The 16,219-nt window shown below is 43.3% G+C and overlaps 1 protein-coding gene across 50 annotated transcripts in view; it reads right to left on the bottom strand.

Annotated features, from left to right (window-relative positions):
* Window positions 1–16,219, bottom strand: part of Plekha5 (pleckstrin homology domain containing A5) — a 169,595-nt gene that overhangs the window by 70,294 nt on the left and 83,082 nt on the right. For all 50 annotated transcript variants that reach the window (XR_015685263.1, XR_015685266.1, XR_015685264.1 and 47 more), the window contains exons 4-6: window positions 3,565–3,648; window positions 2,344–2,464; window positions 1,749–1,853 (exon numbers count right to left, since the gene is read on the bottom strand). Coding sequence is in view for 36 of the 50 variants with exons in the window: in XM_087655920.1 (XP_087512046.1) it covers window positions 1,749–1,853; window positions 2,344–2,464; window positions 3,565–3,648 (310 nt within the window). In the remaining 14 variants the exon portion in view is untranslated. The remainder of the gene's footprint in view (window positions 1–1,748; window positions 1,854–2,343; window positions 2,465–3,564; window positions 3,649–16,219) is intronic.

Below are 16,219 nucleotides of genomic sequence, written 5' to 3'. Positions count from 1 at the left end.
AGAGGCTGAATGTTCCCACCACAGAGAGATGGACTTCTGAACATGTACAACACAGCTCCTGATTTCATCATAATGCTTATACAACATATGAAGAGGTCACATGGTTCTTCATAAATGAAACTTCTATATGCTGATGATTAAACAAAGTTTACAATAAAAGTTCTAGGGACTCATGTTAATTAAGGTGGTCCCAAGTAGACTGTTCCCTGATGAGTCATATCAAAAAAGAAACAGGATGAAGCAATTTTACCTTGTCTTTTGAGCAGGAGCTTGTGAGGAAGAGAGTAACGGAAGCATGCAATGGTGCAGAATCATTCTGCTAACCAGACTTAATGCGTTCGTCGCTAACAAGAAGCACAGCGCATGCACTGAGATGATTTGAAATGTAAGAAGGTACAGTGCATGTGAGGGAGAAACCTTCACACACACACAGTGGACAAAGACCTCCTGCCATCTGCAGTTAGGGCCATCTGAAGAAGCTGCCTCCCTCTGCCTAACGATAAGTATCAACTTCATGAAACTACCAGCTTCAGACAAGATCACACTCATAATAAAATTACTTTCCCAGTCAGTAAGCAAGACTGCTAGAGAAAGCTGGATGCCCTCAAAATGCCAGCCTCCTTTAGATGTCTACATTAATACTTCTTTCTTTCTATCTTTTTTCTATCTTTCCAGTTAATATAACAGTGACCTTAAAATGATAGAGATGAAATGTGGGTAGAAAAAAAAAGTCCTAAACAAAAATGTTTCTCTTTAAAATGAACAGCAACCCCAAAGGAGAAACCAAAGCCAACTGGATGCATGTGTGAATGGTCCATGACATTTTCAGTCTTAATTATATCCTCTCTGGAACAGACAGGAAGGATACACACAGTTTAAGGTCACGTATCCATCACTAGAGACAAGCTCTGCAGCTGTTGGGGAGAGCCCCAGAGACCGAGACTGGGTCTGCTGATAACAAACTACTGATTATCTTGAAGGTACAGAGAGTAGAAGTCTTCCTTCCACACTGGCCGTGCAGAGGAGCGTGAGCATGACCCTTAGGACAGCTCTCCTCTAACACATGATGTTAGCTGTCCGCGACCAGGTGAACAGCATCTCTGGATGCTGAAGTATCGCAGCAAATTTACTATGAGGGGTTTTTTGTTGGTTGTTTTTTGTTTTTTGGAGATGGGGTTTCTCTCTGTGTGGTCCCGGCTGTCCTAGGACTTGCTCTGTAGACCAGGCTGGCTCTGAACTCACAGAGATCCACCTGCCTCTGCCTCCTGAGTGCAGGGTTAAAGACATGTGCCACCACACCTGAATAACCGTATGTTTCAATGAATGAATGTTATTAGGTCCACAAAAAAGTCTACTGACTATAAAGCAGTGACTCTGCACGGCCACTAAGCCACCGCTGTAATCAGATAGTATTGCCGGTGTTTGGAGTTGAACCCAGGGTGGCCTGGAACTTGGTTCTTTCGCTTCTGCCTCCAGGCGTGGGCTACTGAGACTGGTTTAAAGTGCTTTAAACTCAGTGAACATGGGGTCAGCACAGATTCTGGGCGCTCTACTGAGACATGTGAGCATCTGGTGTGACTGTCTGGGAGAAGCAAGAGAAAAGGCAGAGACAGATTGGGTGCTGGGTGTCCTCTCAGTTATTGCTTTCTAAATAATCCTAGTTCCTAAAAATTCATAGTCATCAACCCCCCAGACAGGAGGGGACCTTACCCCATCTTACCAGGCATTTGAGAACAGAGAAGACCTACCTGCTTATACAGCCAGCCGCGCCTGACCACAGGGGCATTAGGGTTCCTTTTAATTGAATTGGACCTTTTCCCAAAATTATGAACCTTTTTGGAGGCCCGTGATGTCTAAACAGGAAAGAGGACAGAACTATTAACACTGTCTCCATTTTTACAATTTTCATCTTTTCCAGATTTCTCTATTACTTGCAGGAAAAACTATAATTCCAGTTTTGCTGGCTTATTTCATATATAAGAACTCTTCACAAAGAAATATGATTTCTAGGCCACTATATTAATTTTCCATCTAAAATTTTAGTTGACTCAACAGAATACCCATTTCCTCATACAAACATCCTTAATGTTTACAAAATTACTGAATATCTTATCTCAAAATCTAAAAGAAATGTAGGTCATTAAATTTTTATTAATTTATATTTGAAGCTATTCTTTCTGTCAGTTACTGCCAATATAATTAGTACCATGCAGGGAAGACCTACCTGCTTATACAATGAAATGTAATTATTATTCTCTAATCCCAATTTCAGTCTATAAAGAGTATTAGCAATAGATATAAAGTAGTACTTAGAACTAATTAAGAATAAGCAGAAGCACTTACCCTGCCCACGGGGCTCATAGGATGCACAGTATAGTCTGAAGCCATGTTGTAATTGGAAGCTTCATTTATCATACTTATGGGTCGCTCCTTCTTTTCTTCAGATGTCATGGTTGCAACAGTCCTGAAAAACACACCAATGCTACAGCCTGCTGCAGCTCATGGGAACGGCTTCAGAGAGAAGCCTCCCTAGGCTGTAAAGATGGCCTTCTTTTACATAATTTGACCATAAAGTAATACTTAAATGCTATCCCCACTTTAAATAAATCCAACAGTTCTATTTCTAGCCTAACATAACTGAGCATCATATTGAAATGGGCATTATTGTAGATACTGCAATTTTGACAAACTAAAAAAAAATCAGTTACAAAGATTTGAACAAGGTGATGCCAGTCACAAGGCACTGAGCTCAATTCTGTCAACCTGAATATGCATGTGTTTAAACACACACACACTCTCTCTCTCTCTCTCTCTCTCTCTCTCTCTCTCTCTCTCCCCCCCCTCTCTCACACACACACTCTCTCTCACACACACACACTCTCCCCCTCTCTCTCACAACACATACTCTCTCTCACACACACTCTCTTACACACACGCACACACTCTTACACACACACACTCATATACTCTCTCACGCACACACTCTCATACACACTCTCTCTTGTACACACACACACTCTCGTACACACACACTCTCACACACACTCTCTCACACTCTCACACACACACACACTCTCTCACAACACTCTCTCACACACATACTCTCTCACACACACACTCTCTCTCACACACACACTCACACATACTCTCTCTCACACACACACTCGCATGCGCACACACCGAGTTACAGAAATAGAGGGCAGCGGCAGCAAACAAACAAATGAATATGTACAGCGATGGTCAATCATCGAAGCCCTAACTGAAGGTCGAGGAAGTAGGTGGCTTGGTTCAGTTGAGAACACAGTGTGCATATTTTTTTTTTAGCCTGACATCCTGAGCTCTAGAGCTGAGAGGCAGAATTTAAATTCTTGTGAAACAGATTCTAAAATTACATTCCTAAGGAAAAGAGTCAGATCACGTTTCTCTTAGTGGTAAAGAGCTGACACTGTTCTATGTGACCACAAATGTCCAGATAACACTGTTTAACTGTACTGCGTTAGACATGGGTTACAGTAACCCTGTGTAACCCTGCTTTGAGCGCAGGCACTCCATGAAACGACTTACTGGTCATTCACGACAAAGATACAGTTGTCCTGGGATGGCTGTCCTGTGACTGGATGCTTGCAGGTTACTTTCCTTTCATTGTGGCTGAAAGAAAAAACAAATTCTGTATAGATACTTCTATAATCATATATGGTTTCTAATATTCTAGCAGCGAGCACCTACTTTAAAATTGTGACCTCAGAGTCACTGAACAGACCCATGTTACGTGCAGCTTCTGTACCATGAAGCCTAGCCCTTCATTCCGTCTCAAACTTCAGCTCTGTCTCCTCAATATTTCATAGACAAAGTCCAGTCTTCCAGACCTGTTTCTGCTACATCTAGTATTTTACAGGGGAGACACAAACCTCATTTACCAGCCTTCTTTAACTTGGGCCTAATTCAGGCACATTTCAGAGAGTAAACGCTAAGTCATACATAGGAGACATGCTAAACAGCACAGGGGCACTGGCACACTAAAGTCCCATAAAGGTAAGTAAGTGCATATTTAAGTTAAATTCTCTTTTAGCAGTTTCACACATGTGCATCCTAATCAAAGATGGGCAGGCAGAGAGGACAATGTTTCTTGGTCCTTTTCCTCCTGCTCCTCTGCAAACCTAATGCTCACACATATTTGCCATTCTTTCCCATAGTTCATCAGGTTTGCTCTGGTCTGGATTTTACTTCCAGACCAAAAATATCCTCAGTTTTGCTACAATGTGTGTTTGGCAATGTCTTCTACAGAGGCTCATACATTAGAGAATAAACTGAGCACAGCACAAATCTATTTTTGCTTACACGTTCTTTTTTAATCTGGAAAAACACTACAAAGGTAGAAAACTGCATCTGCAGACTCAGCCACCTAAACTGACAAAACACACATCTTCCTACATCTCCAATGCTACATCCCAGTTGCTTTTAGTTCAGTAGCTATTTACGAAACACACCCACACTTGCCAATGATTCCTAGGCTGAGGCCCTTCCCAAGATGCCCACTTCCTCAAACTGTAGTTCCCTTTCAAGGCAAGAATCCTGTCACGGCATGCTCTGCATTACTAACGTGTGCCACCGCACCACCAGCTCCGGAGACTACACCGTTACTCCTCTGCCACCAAGTAAAGCTGTGTTTGCTTCTAATCCCTCTTCTCCCTCTGGGCTTGTCACTGCCTGATTTCCACCCTTCCCCCTCTGTTACACACGCAAGTGTGACACTGTACAGGCCATGTGTATGCATGTTGTACTTCTTGCTCTTCTGCACTCTACGTTTTACTCTGAGACAGGCTCTCTGAACTAGAAGCTTGCTGCTTAGGCTGGGCTGGCTGGTCTTTCTCTGCCTCTTAGAGTTGGGGTCATAGGCATGCTCAGCCACACCCAGCATTTGTATGTGTGCTCGGGGAACTCAGGCCCTCCTGCATGCAGAACAGATGCTCTTAGCGCCCCCAGCCATTTCTTCAGCCTCAGCACATTTAAATTCTGGGCTGCTGCTGAAATTCAGTGGTGGAGCACACGCTTAGCATGTCTGAGGCTCTGGGCTTAAACCATAGGCACCAGTCACAAAACGAAAGAAAAGAAAACTTGCCAAGGGATCTGCTGGTCTTCATGCATGAAAACAGAAAGCAAAGAGGTTAGACTTTTCTATGTTGTTTAAATGTAAATTTGTGTTTCTAAGAGAATTCTTCCAAAAGAGGATAAAATTCAGATCTTGAAACAAAACATTCCTACAGTCAGGGAATGAATGAGCTCCCTGTTGTCTTGAAATTCCCAGCAGCAAGGGAGGAAAGCCACGTGTTTCTAGAGGGGATGTCCATGTCCTGTGTGTGTGTGTCCACCAGAAGACATCAGAATGTTACAGCTAGAAGCTGTTACTGAGTGCCACTGGAATGACGGAGTCTACAATATGTTCACGTTTATAATGTGCAGAAGAGCAGTCCACATCAAAGTACCTCCGAAAAGGCCCCAGTGCTGAGGGAGGGAAGCCTGCCCTGCACCACCACAGCCCAGAGTTCCACTGAGTGGGAAGCATCATTTACTCTCCTGCATTTCTCCAGACACAAAGAATGATACAAACATACCTATGAAAGTACCACATACCTATGTGATAAACAACGTACAAAAATAATCGCTTCAAATATAAACTCTAATAAAATTATGGGATGAAATAAAGAAATTGTTTTCTGTTAATGACAAGTTGAATTTCCAGTTTCTTTTCTTTCTTTTTCTTTTTTCTTTTTAAATTTATTGTGTATGTGTCCATGCATATGGAGGTCAGAAGGCGACTGGTGGGAACTGATTCTCCCTCTGCCATGAGGTTCCAGGCACTGAATTTAGGTTCTGAGGCCAGTAGCAGGTGCCTTAACCCACTGAGACCTTTCTCAGGCCCCAAATTTCTGGTCTCTAAAATGATATAAGCCAGAATAATTGAATAAGCTCATGCTTTAGCCCACTAATGAATGGAAACCATTATTATAAATCCTGCTTTGCGGTAACGTCCACATTGTATTGATCTGTAGAGTGTAAAAATCAACCAAGAATAACAGATACATAAACTTATTGAACCAAGTACGGCGAATGACTACGTCCCATATTAAGAGAAAATTTTATGGGACAGGAGTCTGAGTAATGGGCGGAGTGCTTGTCTAGTCTGCATCAAGTCCAAGGTTCCATCCCCATGACTCCATCTTTGTTGTTGTTGATCTTGCCCGGTTTACTTGGGTGCCCAGATAGCCACAGTGTCCTGGCATCGTGCACACAGACTAAGTTCAGAGTGCACTTTCCTTGGCCTTTACTTTCTGGTTAGTCGATACGCCACAGCTCTCCTCCTCCACAGTCCTGTCAGTCACAGTCCAAGTCCACGCCTAACTCACAAAGGCAAACGTAACAGTCATGTTATAAGCCAACACGGACTAACTACACAGTCAACTCATGACCTTATCTATAACCATAGGGAAGAAAATAAATACACGAGACTATACTGTAGCATCTTGAAGGAGAGGGCTAAGAAACATCCTGCTTTTCTGACACTGCAGCTTTCTGTGTGGTGTAAAGACAACCCCCATGCTATCGGAGCATAAACACTGTGTGTTTTACACGGAAGGGGGAGGAGCCATCACTGCTTTCTTCCTCCGGGAAGGTTAGGGAAGGCCAGGACGATGATTTAATCTGAACACTAAGATTTCTTGAGGTTTTCTGCATAGTCTCAAAAATGTAACATTTTGGCCTATAACTACAATTCTGGCTATTCTTAGCACTGCAACTGTGTTCTGTAGAAACATTTGCTTTTGCTGTAATTTAGAAAAAAAATCATGATATATTCATCTCATTTCTGTAACTGAAACAAACTTTCTGAGGTTGTGAATTACTAAGAGAAAGTGTTTATTTTGGTGATTCAGTTAACAAACTGTTCCAATACTTGGAGCCTTCCAGGCAGGACACCACGGTGAGTGAGAGCAGTGGTGGTGAGCAAGCGCTATGCCCCTGGCTGCAGAGCATGTTGTGTGAGCATGTTGTCCACGGCATAATCACCTTTAGAGAGGCCCCACCTCTCAAAAGTTCCAGTGCCTCTTATTCTAGGGACCAACATGTGGGCCTCCGAGGGACATTCAGTATACAAACTAACTTCAGTGACTAATAGAAAGTGAATTCATCTTTCCATTTAAGAAGCAGACAGTGAAACCACTACTAATATGTTACCCTAACAGCTAATGTAATCTTTTGGAGTACTACACCCAAGCAAAGCAAGCTTGTCGGGCAGGGTTTTTTTCTGTAACTGGCAACACAGCTGGAAATACACCCATTACGAAAAAAGTTAAAAAAAAAAAAAGTATGTGTTTTTAGAAAACTGTCCAAAAGATTGTGTTTCTGTTATTAAGTTCAGATCTAAGCCCACATGGCCCATGAGTCCTCTCAAGGCAAAGAGAAATGGATCTGATTTAGAGTAAGCAAAACAGATTGCACAGTGAGGCTTGGCAGCTGAAGCCTGCTTGCTAACTCTTCTCAAAGCCCCAGTAACAAAGCCAGCATGTGCCTTGGACTTCTACAAGGGCCCAATCCACAAGTCACCACATACCTGTGAGCAGGAGGCAGAGGGCCTGTAGGAGCCCCGGAAGCTGCTGTGCTTCTCAAGTAGGTAAGAAACCTGTAGCAGCAGCTTGAAGGTGAGCTTGCAATGCACTTTGTGCACACGCGCGCCCAACTGAAAGAGCTCCAGCGCTCATGTGCTTTTCCACTGTAGTTACAGCTCAGGGCTGTAACACAAGACACCACAAGACACCACAAGGCAGGTACATTTTCTGGCTTGATGTGATGTTGGAAAGATTTTTGTTCATATAAGTCATTCAGTAGCCACCATCATTGACAATCAAATCTAATTAGCTTTTAAAAACATGCCTGTTAGTTATTAAGTTGATGGCTTCTATACTGACTCAAAATACTGTTTCTATTATTATTAAATGGAAAATTCACTAATGCTTTATATAGTAAGCTATTTATTCTCATTTTAATAAACAGGAGGAAAATATTATTTTGAAATCTGGCTGCCATAATGACTATTTCAACAACTTATTTACAAACTAAAAATACACTGGTATACAAAACTGGGCCTACAATTAAACTCAATATTTTAGGAACAAAAAAGAAGAAAGCCAGAAGCACCCAGATTTTCTTGAGAGAAACCCACTTCTTAGGCCTTGGTTATGTGGGAAAACAAGCCTAGGGTTAGCAACTCAAAGATGTAATTGTTTAAGAACATGAGAAGTACACATTTCCTGTCCCCACATTCGGTTCTAAATGCCACTTGCAACTCAGCCCTAAGTGCTTCCAGACATCCTGCTTAACCTCAGGGACCCATTACCAACCATGAGCTCCGTAGGACTTAACTCCTTTTCACCCTTCTCTCCCCATTTAGGAAACAGATCGCCTGGGATGTCTTGGGAGAAAAGGGAGAGCACGCGTGTGAAGACTATTATAGCTCTTCATGGCAGCACACGCAGACATCACTAGTGCCAGCTCTCACAGCAACATAGGAGCCACAGGGCCCAGCTGTCTGCTCACTAGGGACTGGGCCTGACAGCACTCATAGAGCAATCCCTCTGGAGTGGCTAAACCCTGCTTTCACCAGGGCAGGGAGGGAGGAAGGTCCTCCCCAGGACAGGCTGCCTTCCTTCCGGCACACAGCTATGCTCTCCGGTCTCCTTCCTGACTCACCAGTCAGTGACAGTTCTGGTTTTGTCCTCACCGTCTGGTGCAATGGCACCCAGAACAGGTAGCACGATTTGCTCAGAAGTTCTTCTCAAGAATAGCAGTGGCAGGGAGTGCTGGGCAGGGCACATGCAGCCTGGCTAGGGGTTCCTTTGCCCTCTGCCTCACCAATACCACTTCCACACAAAGCTGTCATGAAACCTCCAATTCCAATTTCATTTAAACTCAATGCCTTTCTATCTTGCTATGTATGCTCTAAAGCTCTGTAATCATTCCCCCTCCCCCTTATAGTCAGCTGTTCCAATAAAAATTAACACCACAGCAGAATTAGAAACCTTATGTCACATTCCCCTATCACAGGTACCACGGACTACAAGTGCCACCAACTCTGCGGCATGCATCACAGCAGCAGGAACTGAAAATCGGCTCGGCCTAAGCACCTCAGAGGGGCCAGAAATGGGTGGGAAACCTCGAGCACACTTCGATCAGCCAAGTGGAAGCTGGAAGCTCCTTTTGGACCAGAACCACAACACTGCAAAGCGGGGGAGCACACACACCCGAGGTTGTATAAACTGTCCTTTGACAAACCCTTTAACAATAAAAATAGTACATGCATTACATACACCTATAGAAATAAACTCTTAGAATAGATCCTAAATAATTCTGAAGTAACTCAAGAATAAATCAATTAGCACCAAGCTAGTTAAAGACAAAATGTTCCTGTCACATTACATTCTCCCTGGTGTCACGACAGGGTTACATCTCAGACCACTTGGTAAATAAAAGACAGAAAAGACTAAAATAATTTTAACATATCTTTTGGCCTGTAGGCAACTTGGATAGATCTGTTCATTTTAGTGAAAAGAAGCATTGTGTGGTTAAGACAGAAACATGAATTTAAGATGGTCATACAAACTCAAGTGTAAAGTACTAGGCCATGTTATCTCGGTAGTGGGCAGAGCGCATGAGAACAGCCAGCCTAGAAGATCTCAGCCACAGCTGTGCTGAGTGACGCTGGGCATCCTCCGAGGCTCCCTCGGGGGCGGGAAGGGGTCAGGGTCTATACTTTCATAGGACAATCCGACCACGGAACTGCACCCACTGGAGCGCTACACTCAGAGGAGTTTACCTACTTCTTAAATAAAAACTTGGAAAATACCATATACAGTTGTGTATCTGTTATATACCACATTTTATCTGATCCCTAGACATTTTAGACATCACCTTAATCTACCCCACTGTCGCCTATCCATTCTTCATACTGTACAATTGTAAAATATACAGCAAAGAAAAACAACAAAACACACAAGCTCTACCCTTCTGTAAGGATAAAGTGTTTGGTGGCATCTAGGCATACTAATGAGTGTGACATAGTCCTTACCAAATAGTGATGGAATTAAATGTGCTAGAAGAATTAGTTACTAAAAACAAATATAACTGGGTACTTCCTTGCTTTAGAAGATTTTTGGCTACTGTCACCATCTTTAATATGAAATAAAATGACACAGGCAACTACAATTTAATGAACAAGGAACACTAATAATATGGCTTATGCTTAGAATTTATTGTTGAACGATCTAGAGTGCAAAGAGCATATATGAAGCCACGTAGCAAAATAAAAATGATTACAGGATACATTACAGTGGTTTAAAAGATACTTTGAAAAATGGCAATGGAACTTGTAAAAAATAATTGTCACTAAAGTCCCAGGATAGGTGGGAATTTATAAAACAAAACTCAAAACCTCAACTGGAAACATGCAAAAAATTCCATGTCATTTTAAAGTAATAATGTGACATTAAAAATATATAACCGGGGGTTGGGGATTTAGCTCAGTGGTAGAGCGCTTGCCTAGCAAGCACAAGGCCCTGGGTTCGGTCCTTAGCTCCAAATATATATATATATATATCCGATAATTTCATGAATTTAGATAACTCTACCACCCCCCTCAAGAATGCTAATTAGTAATATTCTGTAGTAACATAGACTAAATAGACATTAACTGCCCCGAAAAATAAAGAAAAGAAAAGAAAAAAAAAAACTGTACCAATGGGAAGGAAGCAAACAGGAAGCCAGGAAAAGCCTAGTTCTTACACGCTCACTTCAGACAGTGAGTTACCACGGTTTGAAGTGGCCCACTGCCCTGCTGCACTCGAAGCATGCGTTTTAAGAGTCAGACTGACTAAGTGCATAATCCAATTCTAACAGGAAATGCCAATGCGCGAGAGTGTTCTGTCCTAAGTGTACCAGGCGCATGTAGTGCCTGGGGAGAGCAGCCGAGGAGGTGGAGCTGGGGTTACAGATGGTCTGAGACACCATGCAGATGCTGATAACCGGTGTGGGGTCCTCTGGAAGAGCAGCTGGTGCTCTTAACCAGGGCCAACTCTCCAGCTTCTTAATTTACCTCTTCTCTCCACTGTATTTACTTATTTTTAGAAATTACACAAGCTGTATTGAAACAATTATTTCATGAGAATTAGGTCAAATAACATCCATGTGAAACAGGATAAATTTCCTTTAAAAAGAAATGTGTCATTCTTTGCACAGAAAATGCTTTTTACTCCTTCAATGAGCACTGGCCACACAGCCTCATACAAGTAAATAGCCAGGAGGAGTAACTACTGTAGGCGAATATGGCAGCAGACAGAGATTTACCCACGCACTTCCTGTTCAGCTTAGTCAACAATTGCTGCCACGTGGCACAAACGCACCCCAGAAGAGCCCCTTCCTTTAGCAGATAGACAGTGCAACGACTGGGCACGTGGGCAGATGTGCAGGCCCAGGCCAGGGGCTTGAGGCAGGCTGGCGTCTGGGTGCACCGACCCTCAGATGGCTCTCAGGGCGTGGGCAGCTCTGAATGTAAGAGGGAATCTCTCTCTCTCACTTCACTTGTGTAGTGACTTTAGTTATGCATGAATGCCGAAATGCTAATGTGCCCAGAGTTTTGTCTTGCTCATCACAAGAGAACAAAGTACATCGTTTAAGCTGAAAAGGGCCGAGAGTCATCTGGGCTTACCACACTAACGTCTTCCGTTGCTTTAGAGCCAGGGGAGCTTTGAGGCCCATTTCAAGTCCTCTCCCTACAGCTATGCTTACCGTCTTTCTGTCAGAGTTAACTGCCTGTGCATTCAAACAGAACTTAGAGCAGTCTCTTCTCACTTGAACTTTGCCAGCAGCCAATGACCTCTGATGTCATAATGACCTCTGATGTCATAGTGCCTCAAACCCATCTTTGTCTCAGCTGTGTGCCTCATCTGCTCCAAGGCATGCTTAGGTTTAAAATGCAGCCTTTTAAAACATCTTAAAATATTTTAAGCACATTCATGATAAATTTTTAAAGGGAATAGAAAATATTCACGACTTTTCCATATACAGCACTTACTGAACTTTCTAGCTTTGGGCAGAATCTTAGGTGGAAGCTGAAAATTCAGTAAGTTCAGGGGAAAAACGTGACTCATACGGATGTCAAGTTAAACAAAATGAACTTGAAACCCTTTCTCTATGCTTCCAAATATGTGGTAAAATATACTATACTGCTAAGGCAGCAATCTAGTCCTTAAATTTGGTATCAACATAAAACATTCATATAAAATATATACAATAAATCACTTATTTGTCATATAAAATTGAAGCAAGACATTATTAAGAATTATTGCTGTTTCCTCCTATAAAACATCTATTCTTAAGCTGAAATCAAACTGCTACTGAACCTTCATGAAAAGCACGCTGCTGTAAATACCGATAGGACAGGGCTGCAGGAGCTCCAATATGTACACCATAAACAGAACACACCTATATGACAGCCAAGAATCTGTAAGTAAAAGCGGGTTTGAAAACACAAGGAGGCTTACGCAACCCAGTTTTCTTGTCAACGCTCTCAAACTAAATCAACCTGTGCTATAACTCACAGAAACATGAACTGGCACTGCCAGGAAGAAGAGACTCCTAAAGGCGCACATGCTTCTAAATTTCTTTCGATGGGAAAAAGACTGCCTCTAATATAAAATTTTCCGCTAGACACAGAAATGAATCACAACACAGAAATAGCCCCGGATCAGAGAAACAAAGACAATTTTTTTTTCTTTTCTTTTCTTTTTTTTTTTTTTTTTGGAGCTGGGGACGGAACCCAGGGCCTTGCACTTGCTAGGCAAGCGCTCTACCACTGAGCTAAATCCCCAACCCCAACAAAGACAATTTTAATTAATTGTTCATCAACTTAAACTACATTAAAAATTTAAGACATTACGCAATAATATTGTCTATAGTTTTTTACAAGAACATCTGGGAATTATTCATCTAATTCTGAGTGGGGGGAGTATTCAACTTTTCACTTGAGTAAATTAGAAAATTAAGATAAACAGATTTTTAAAAATAACAATTCTTGGCTTTAAAGTAATGCATGTCTACAATATATTTATGCAGCTGGAAGTTGAGGACAAGCTAAGAGGAAGGTTTCCCAACACTGATGTCTTAAAATGTTCAAGCCATCTGAAAGTCAGACACACCTCCGTGACTGTAGTAGTGAGAACTATTTATGACACCCAAAGCGTGGCTCTAGGGCAGCAGAGGGCTTGCTGCTCGGCCTCTCCTGTCCTGTCCTCTGCTGAGCACAAGGCAGCAGGAAGGAGACTCACTCACCGTCTCCGCCACACCACATCCTTCAAGACTCAGCTACGGGCACAGAGGACCTGGGGTGGAAGATGTCACTCCTTTGTCTCAGAGCAGCTCCGGGTGAGGATGAGTCCCGTGAGGACCAACACTAAGGAAATGAATGCACTGTGGCTTTCGGGCTGGCCTGCCACTCTGAAGTCTGACACTACACTGACGTCACTCTAGCCTGTCATTGCAGCCGCAAATTAAAGCAGTTTCTCCAGGAAGACTGTGTTATGATTAAGCTTGCTTTCTAGCCAAAACAAAAAACAAAACCCTGACTTCAATTTCTTTAAATTTGACATAGAAGATAGGGTAATATAAAATATCAAGGTTTATGATTACAGATAGCTTTGAAGAAAATGCTTAGTGAGAAATTTAAAAGAAGTTCTCTAATTGGACATTTTCCGGCTTTATATACCACACCAACTAAAAAGATACTCCATTGGAAATGTCCCCACCCACTCTGCTGTTTCCAACGTCACTACTTATTGTTTCAAAAATTCAACAAATTCCTGGATTTTCACCACCCAGAAACAATGGTATCTGCTCAGAGTAACTGTCTGTGTCAGGTACCTTGTGAACTCACGTGGGCCTCCCTAGTGACTGCTGCTAAAGCCTGTGAGGCAGCCCTGCCCAGGCACCATTACTGTTACACTAGTGGTCAGAAGACAAAGCCCCGAGCATAGGTGGGGATTCACAGAAAGCTACCAGGACCGCTGTCTTACAACAGCACTGACAGTCCCAACGTTCATTCTTTGATGACATTCTATCAGTTAGCTAACCTTAATAGACGCTCATTTTCAATTTCTTACTATAAACAAGCAAAATAAAATAAAATAAAACCCACCCAACCCAAAACAGGGTATTGGTTGTCTTAGTGCTTTTTTCTGTATTTAGCTACATAGGATAATGCCTAGATATAGACTGGATCTCAAAGAGTGTGTATAGTTTTAATTTCTCTCTCTCTTTCTTTCTTTCTTTCTTTCCTTCTTTCTTTCTTTTCTTTTCTTTTTTTTTTTTTTTTGCTACTCTAATTCTCTTTTTCCAGGAATTATTTTGGGGCTAACTCTATGTAAACACTGGAGCCCCAAAGCTGCAAAAGCATCTCCCGCAGGAGGACCTGATTGAGGACTGCCTGAGAGACCCAGATTGCTGGCACAGAGGCTGCCAGCCAATCGGGAGCTGCTGTTTGAGAGGTGATGGCGTGGGGCGTGGGTGGAGGTGTTGAGGAGCCTGCACAGTGCTCAGAGAGCTGCAGCACTGCTGTCTCCCCTCTGCTCCTGGAGTCTGTACCACTGACTCTGCACCACCTCAGCTCCAATCCCCAAGGGCAGGCACAGGCAACACTGACCGCAGCCTCCCCTCTCCTTCCAGTTCCCCGTCACACAGTCCTCCCCTCTTCCCCTTCTCTTCTGAGAAGGTCCCCTAGGTACCAACCCACCATGGCACCTCAAGTCACTGCAGGACTAGGAACATCCTCTCCCACTGAGGCCAGTCAGTTAGGGGCACAGGATGCACAGGCAGGGAACAGACGAGGGTAAGCGCAGTTCTTGAGGAAGAAGGACCAATCTGCGTATCTACTGCACATGTGTGGGAGAGGGGGTGCTGGGTCCAGCCCATGTATGCTCTTTGGTTGGTGATTCAGTCTCTGGGAGCCCCAAGAGTCCAGGTTATTTAACTCTGTTGGTCTTCTTGTGGAGTTCCTATCCCCTCTGGGTTCCTCAGGAACTAGAAAATATTAACCTGAGTGAGGTGACCCAGACTGAAAAACGGACATGCATGGTAAGTACTTAGTTATGTACAGGACCTACCCTATATTCCACAGACCCAAAGAAGCTAACTAACAAGGAAGGCCCTAGGGAGGATGTTAGAAATAAAATTGTCATCAGAGGTAGACAGAGGGAAGGAACTGGGTGAGAAAGGAGAAGGGGGTGGGGAAAATCAGGTATAGGGAGGGCTAAGAGAGTAAAACAGAATCAGCAGGACATGCCAAAGACCTAGAGAAGGCTCCAGAAAGTCTGAGGAGGATGGCTGTATCCGAAACACCTAGCAGTGGGGGATATGGAGCCTGCAGCAGCCATGTCCTGTAGCCAGGCAGGGCTCCCAGTAGAAGGATAAGGACACCAACCCACCCACAAAGCCTTTGACCCAAAATGTGTCCTGCCTACACGAAGTGCAGGGACAAAGATGGAGCAGAGACTGAGGGAAAGGCCAACCAATGACTGGTCCAACTTGAGATCCATCCCACGGGCAAGAAGCAATCCCTGCCGACAGGAGCCTAGTGTAAGAGTCCTCTGAGAGGCTCCACCCAGCAGCTGACCTAAACAGACGCAGAGACCCACAGCCAAACACTGGATGGAGCTTGGGGAGTCTTGTGGAAGAGTTGGGGGTGGGAGGAAGGACTGGGCTTTAGATTTATACTGTCCTCTACCCCATTTCTTCTTCCCCCTATCCTGGCCCAGGCTGAACACTGACAATCATTTTCTTCTTGCAAACATAACCGAGGTCATGTCCTGTGCTGCCACACTGTCTGTCTGTGAACATGTGGCCTGCAGGAAGGAGTCCAGCCTAATTAGTGGTCACAGCATACCAGCCCTGGAGTTGGATGCTGCATTTTTCAAGTTCAGTGCCTTCTCAGCAGCTCTCTGATCACAGATAGGTCACCTAGCCTCAGCCTTCTCTTATGGAAACAAATCTAATAATATTCTCCTATGGGCTTATTGTGAGATCCATGAAAGTCACATAAAGCCACAAAATCAAAAGCTGACTCGTTTAATGGCTGACTGTATTTCTTCTATAGTTCATGCCTCTTTCACAAAACAGTAATTTA

This window comes from Rattus norvegicus, chromosome 4 (genome assembly GCF_021556685.1).
Source record: "Rattus norvegicus strain SHRSP/BbbUtx chromosome 4, alternate assembly SHRSP_T2T, whole genome shotgun sequence".
NCBI lineage: Eukaryota > Metazoa > Chordata > Mammalia > Rodentia > Muridae > Rattus > Rattus norvegicus.
This window is presented reverse-complemented; position numbering and strand designations above follow the sequence as displayed.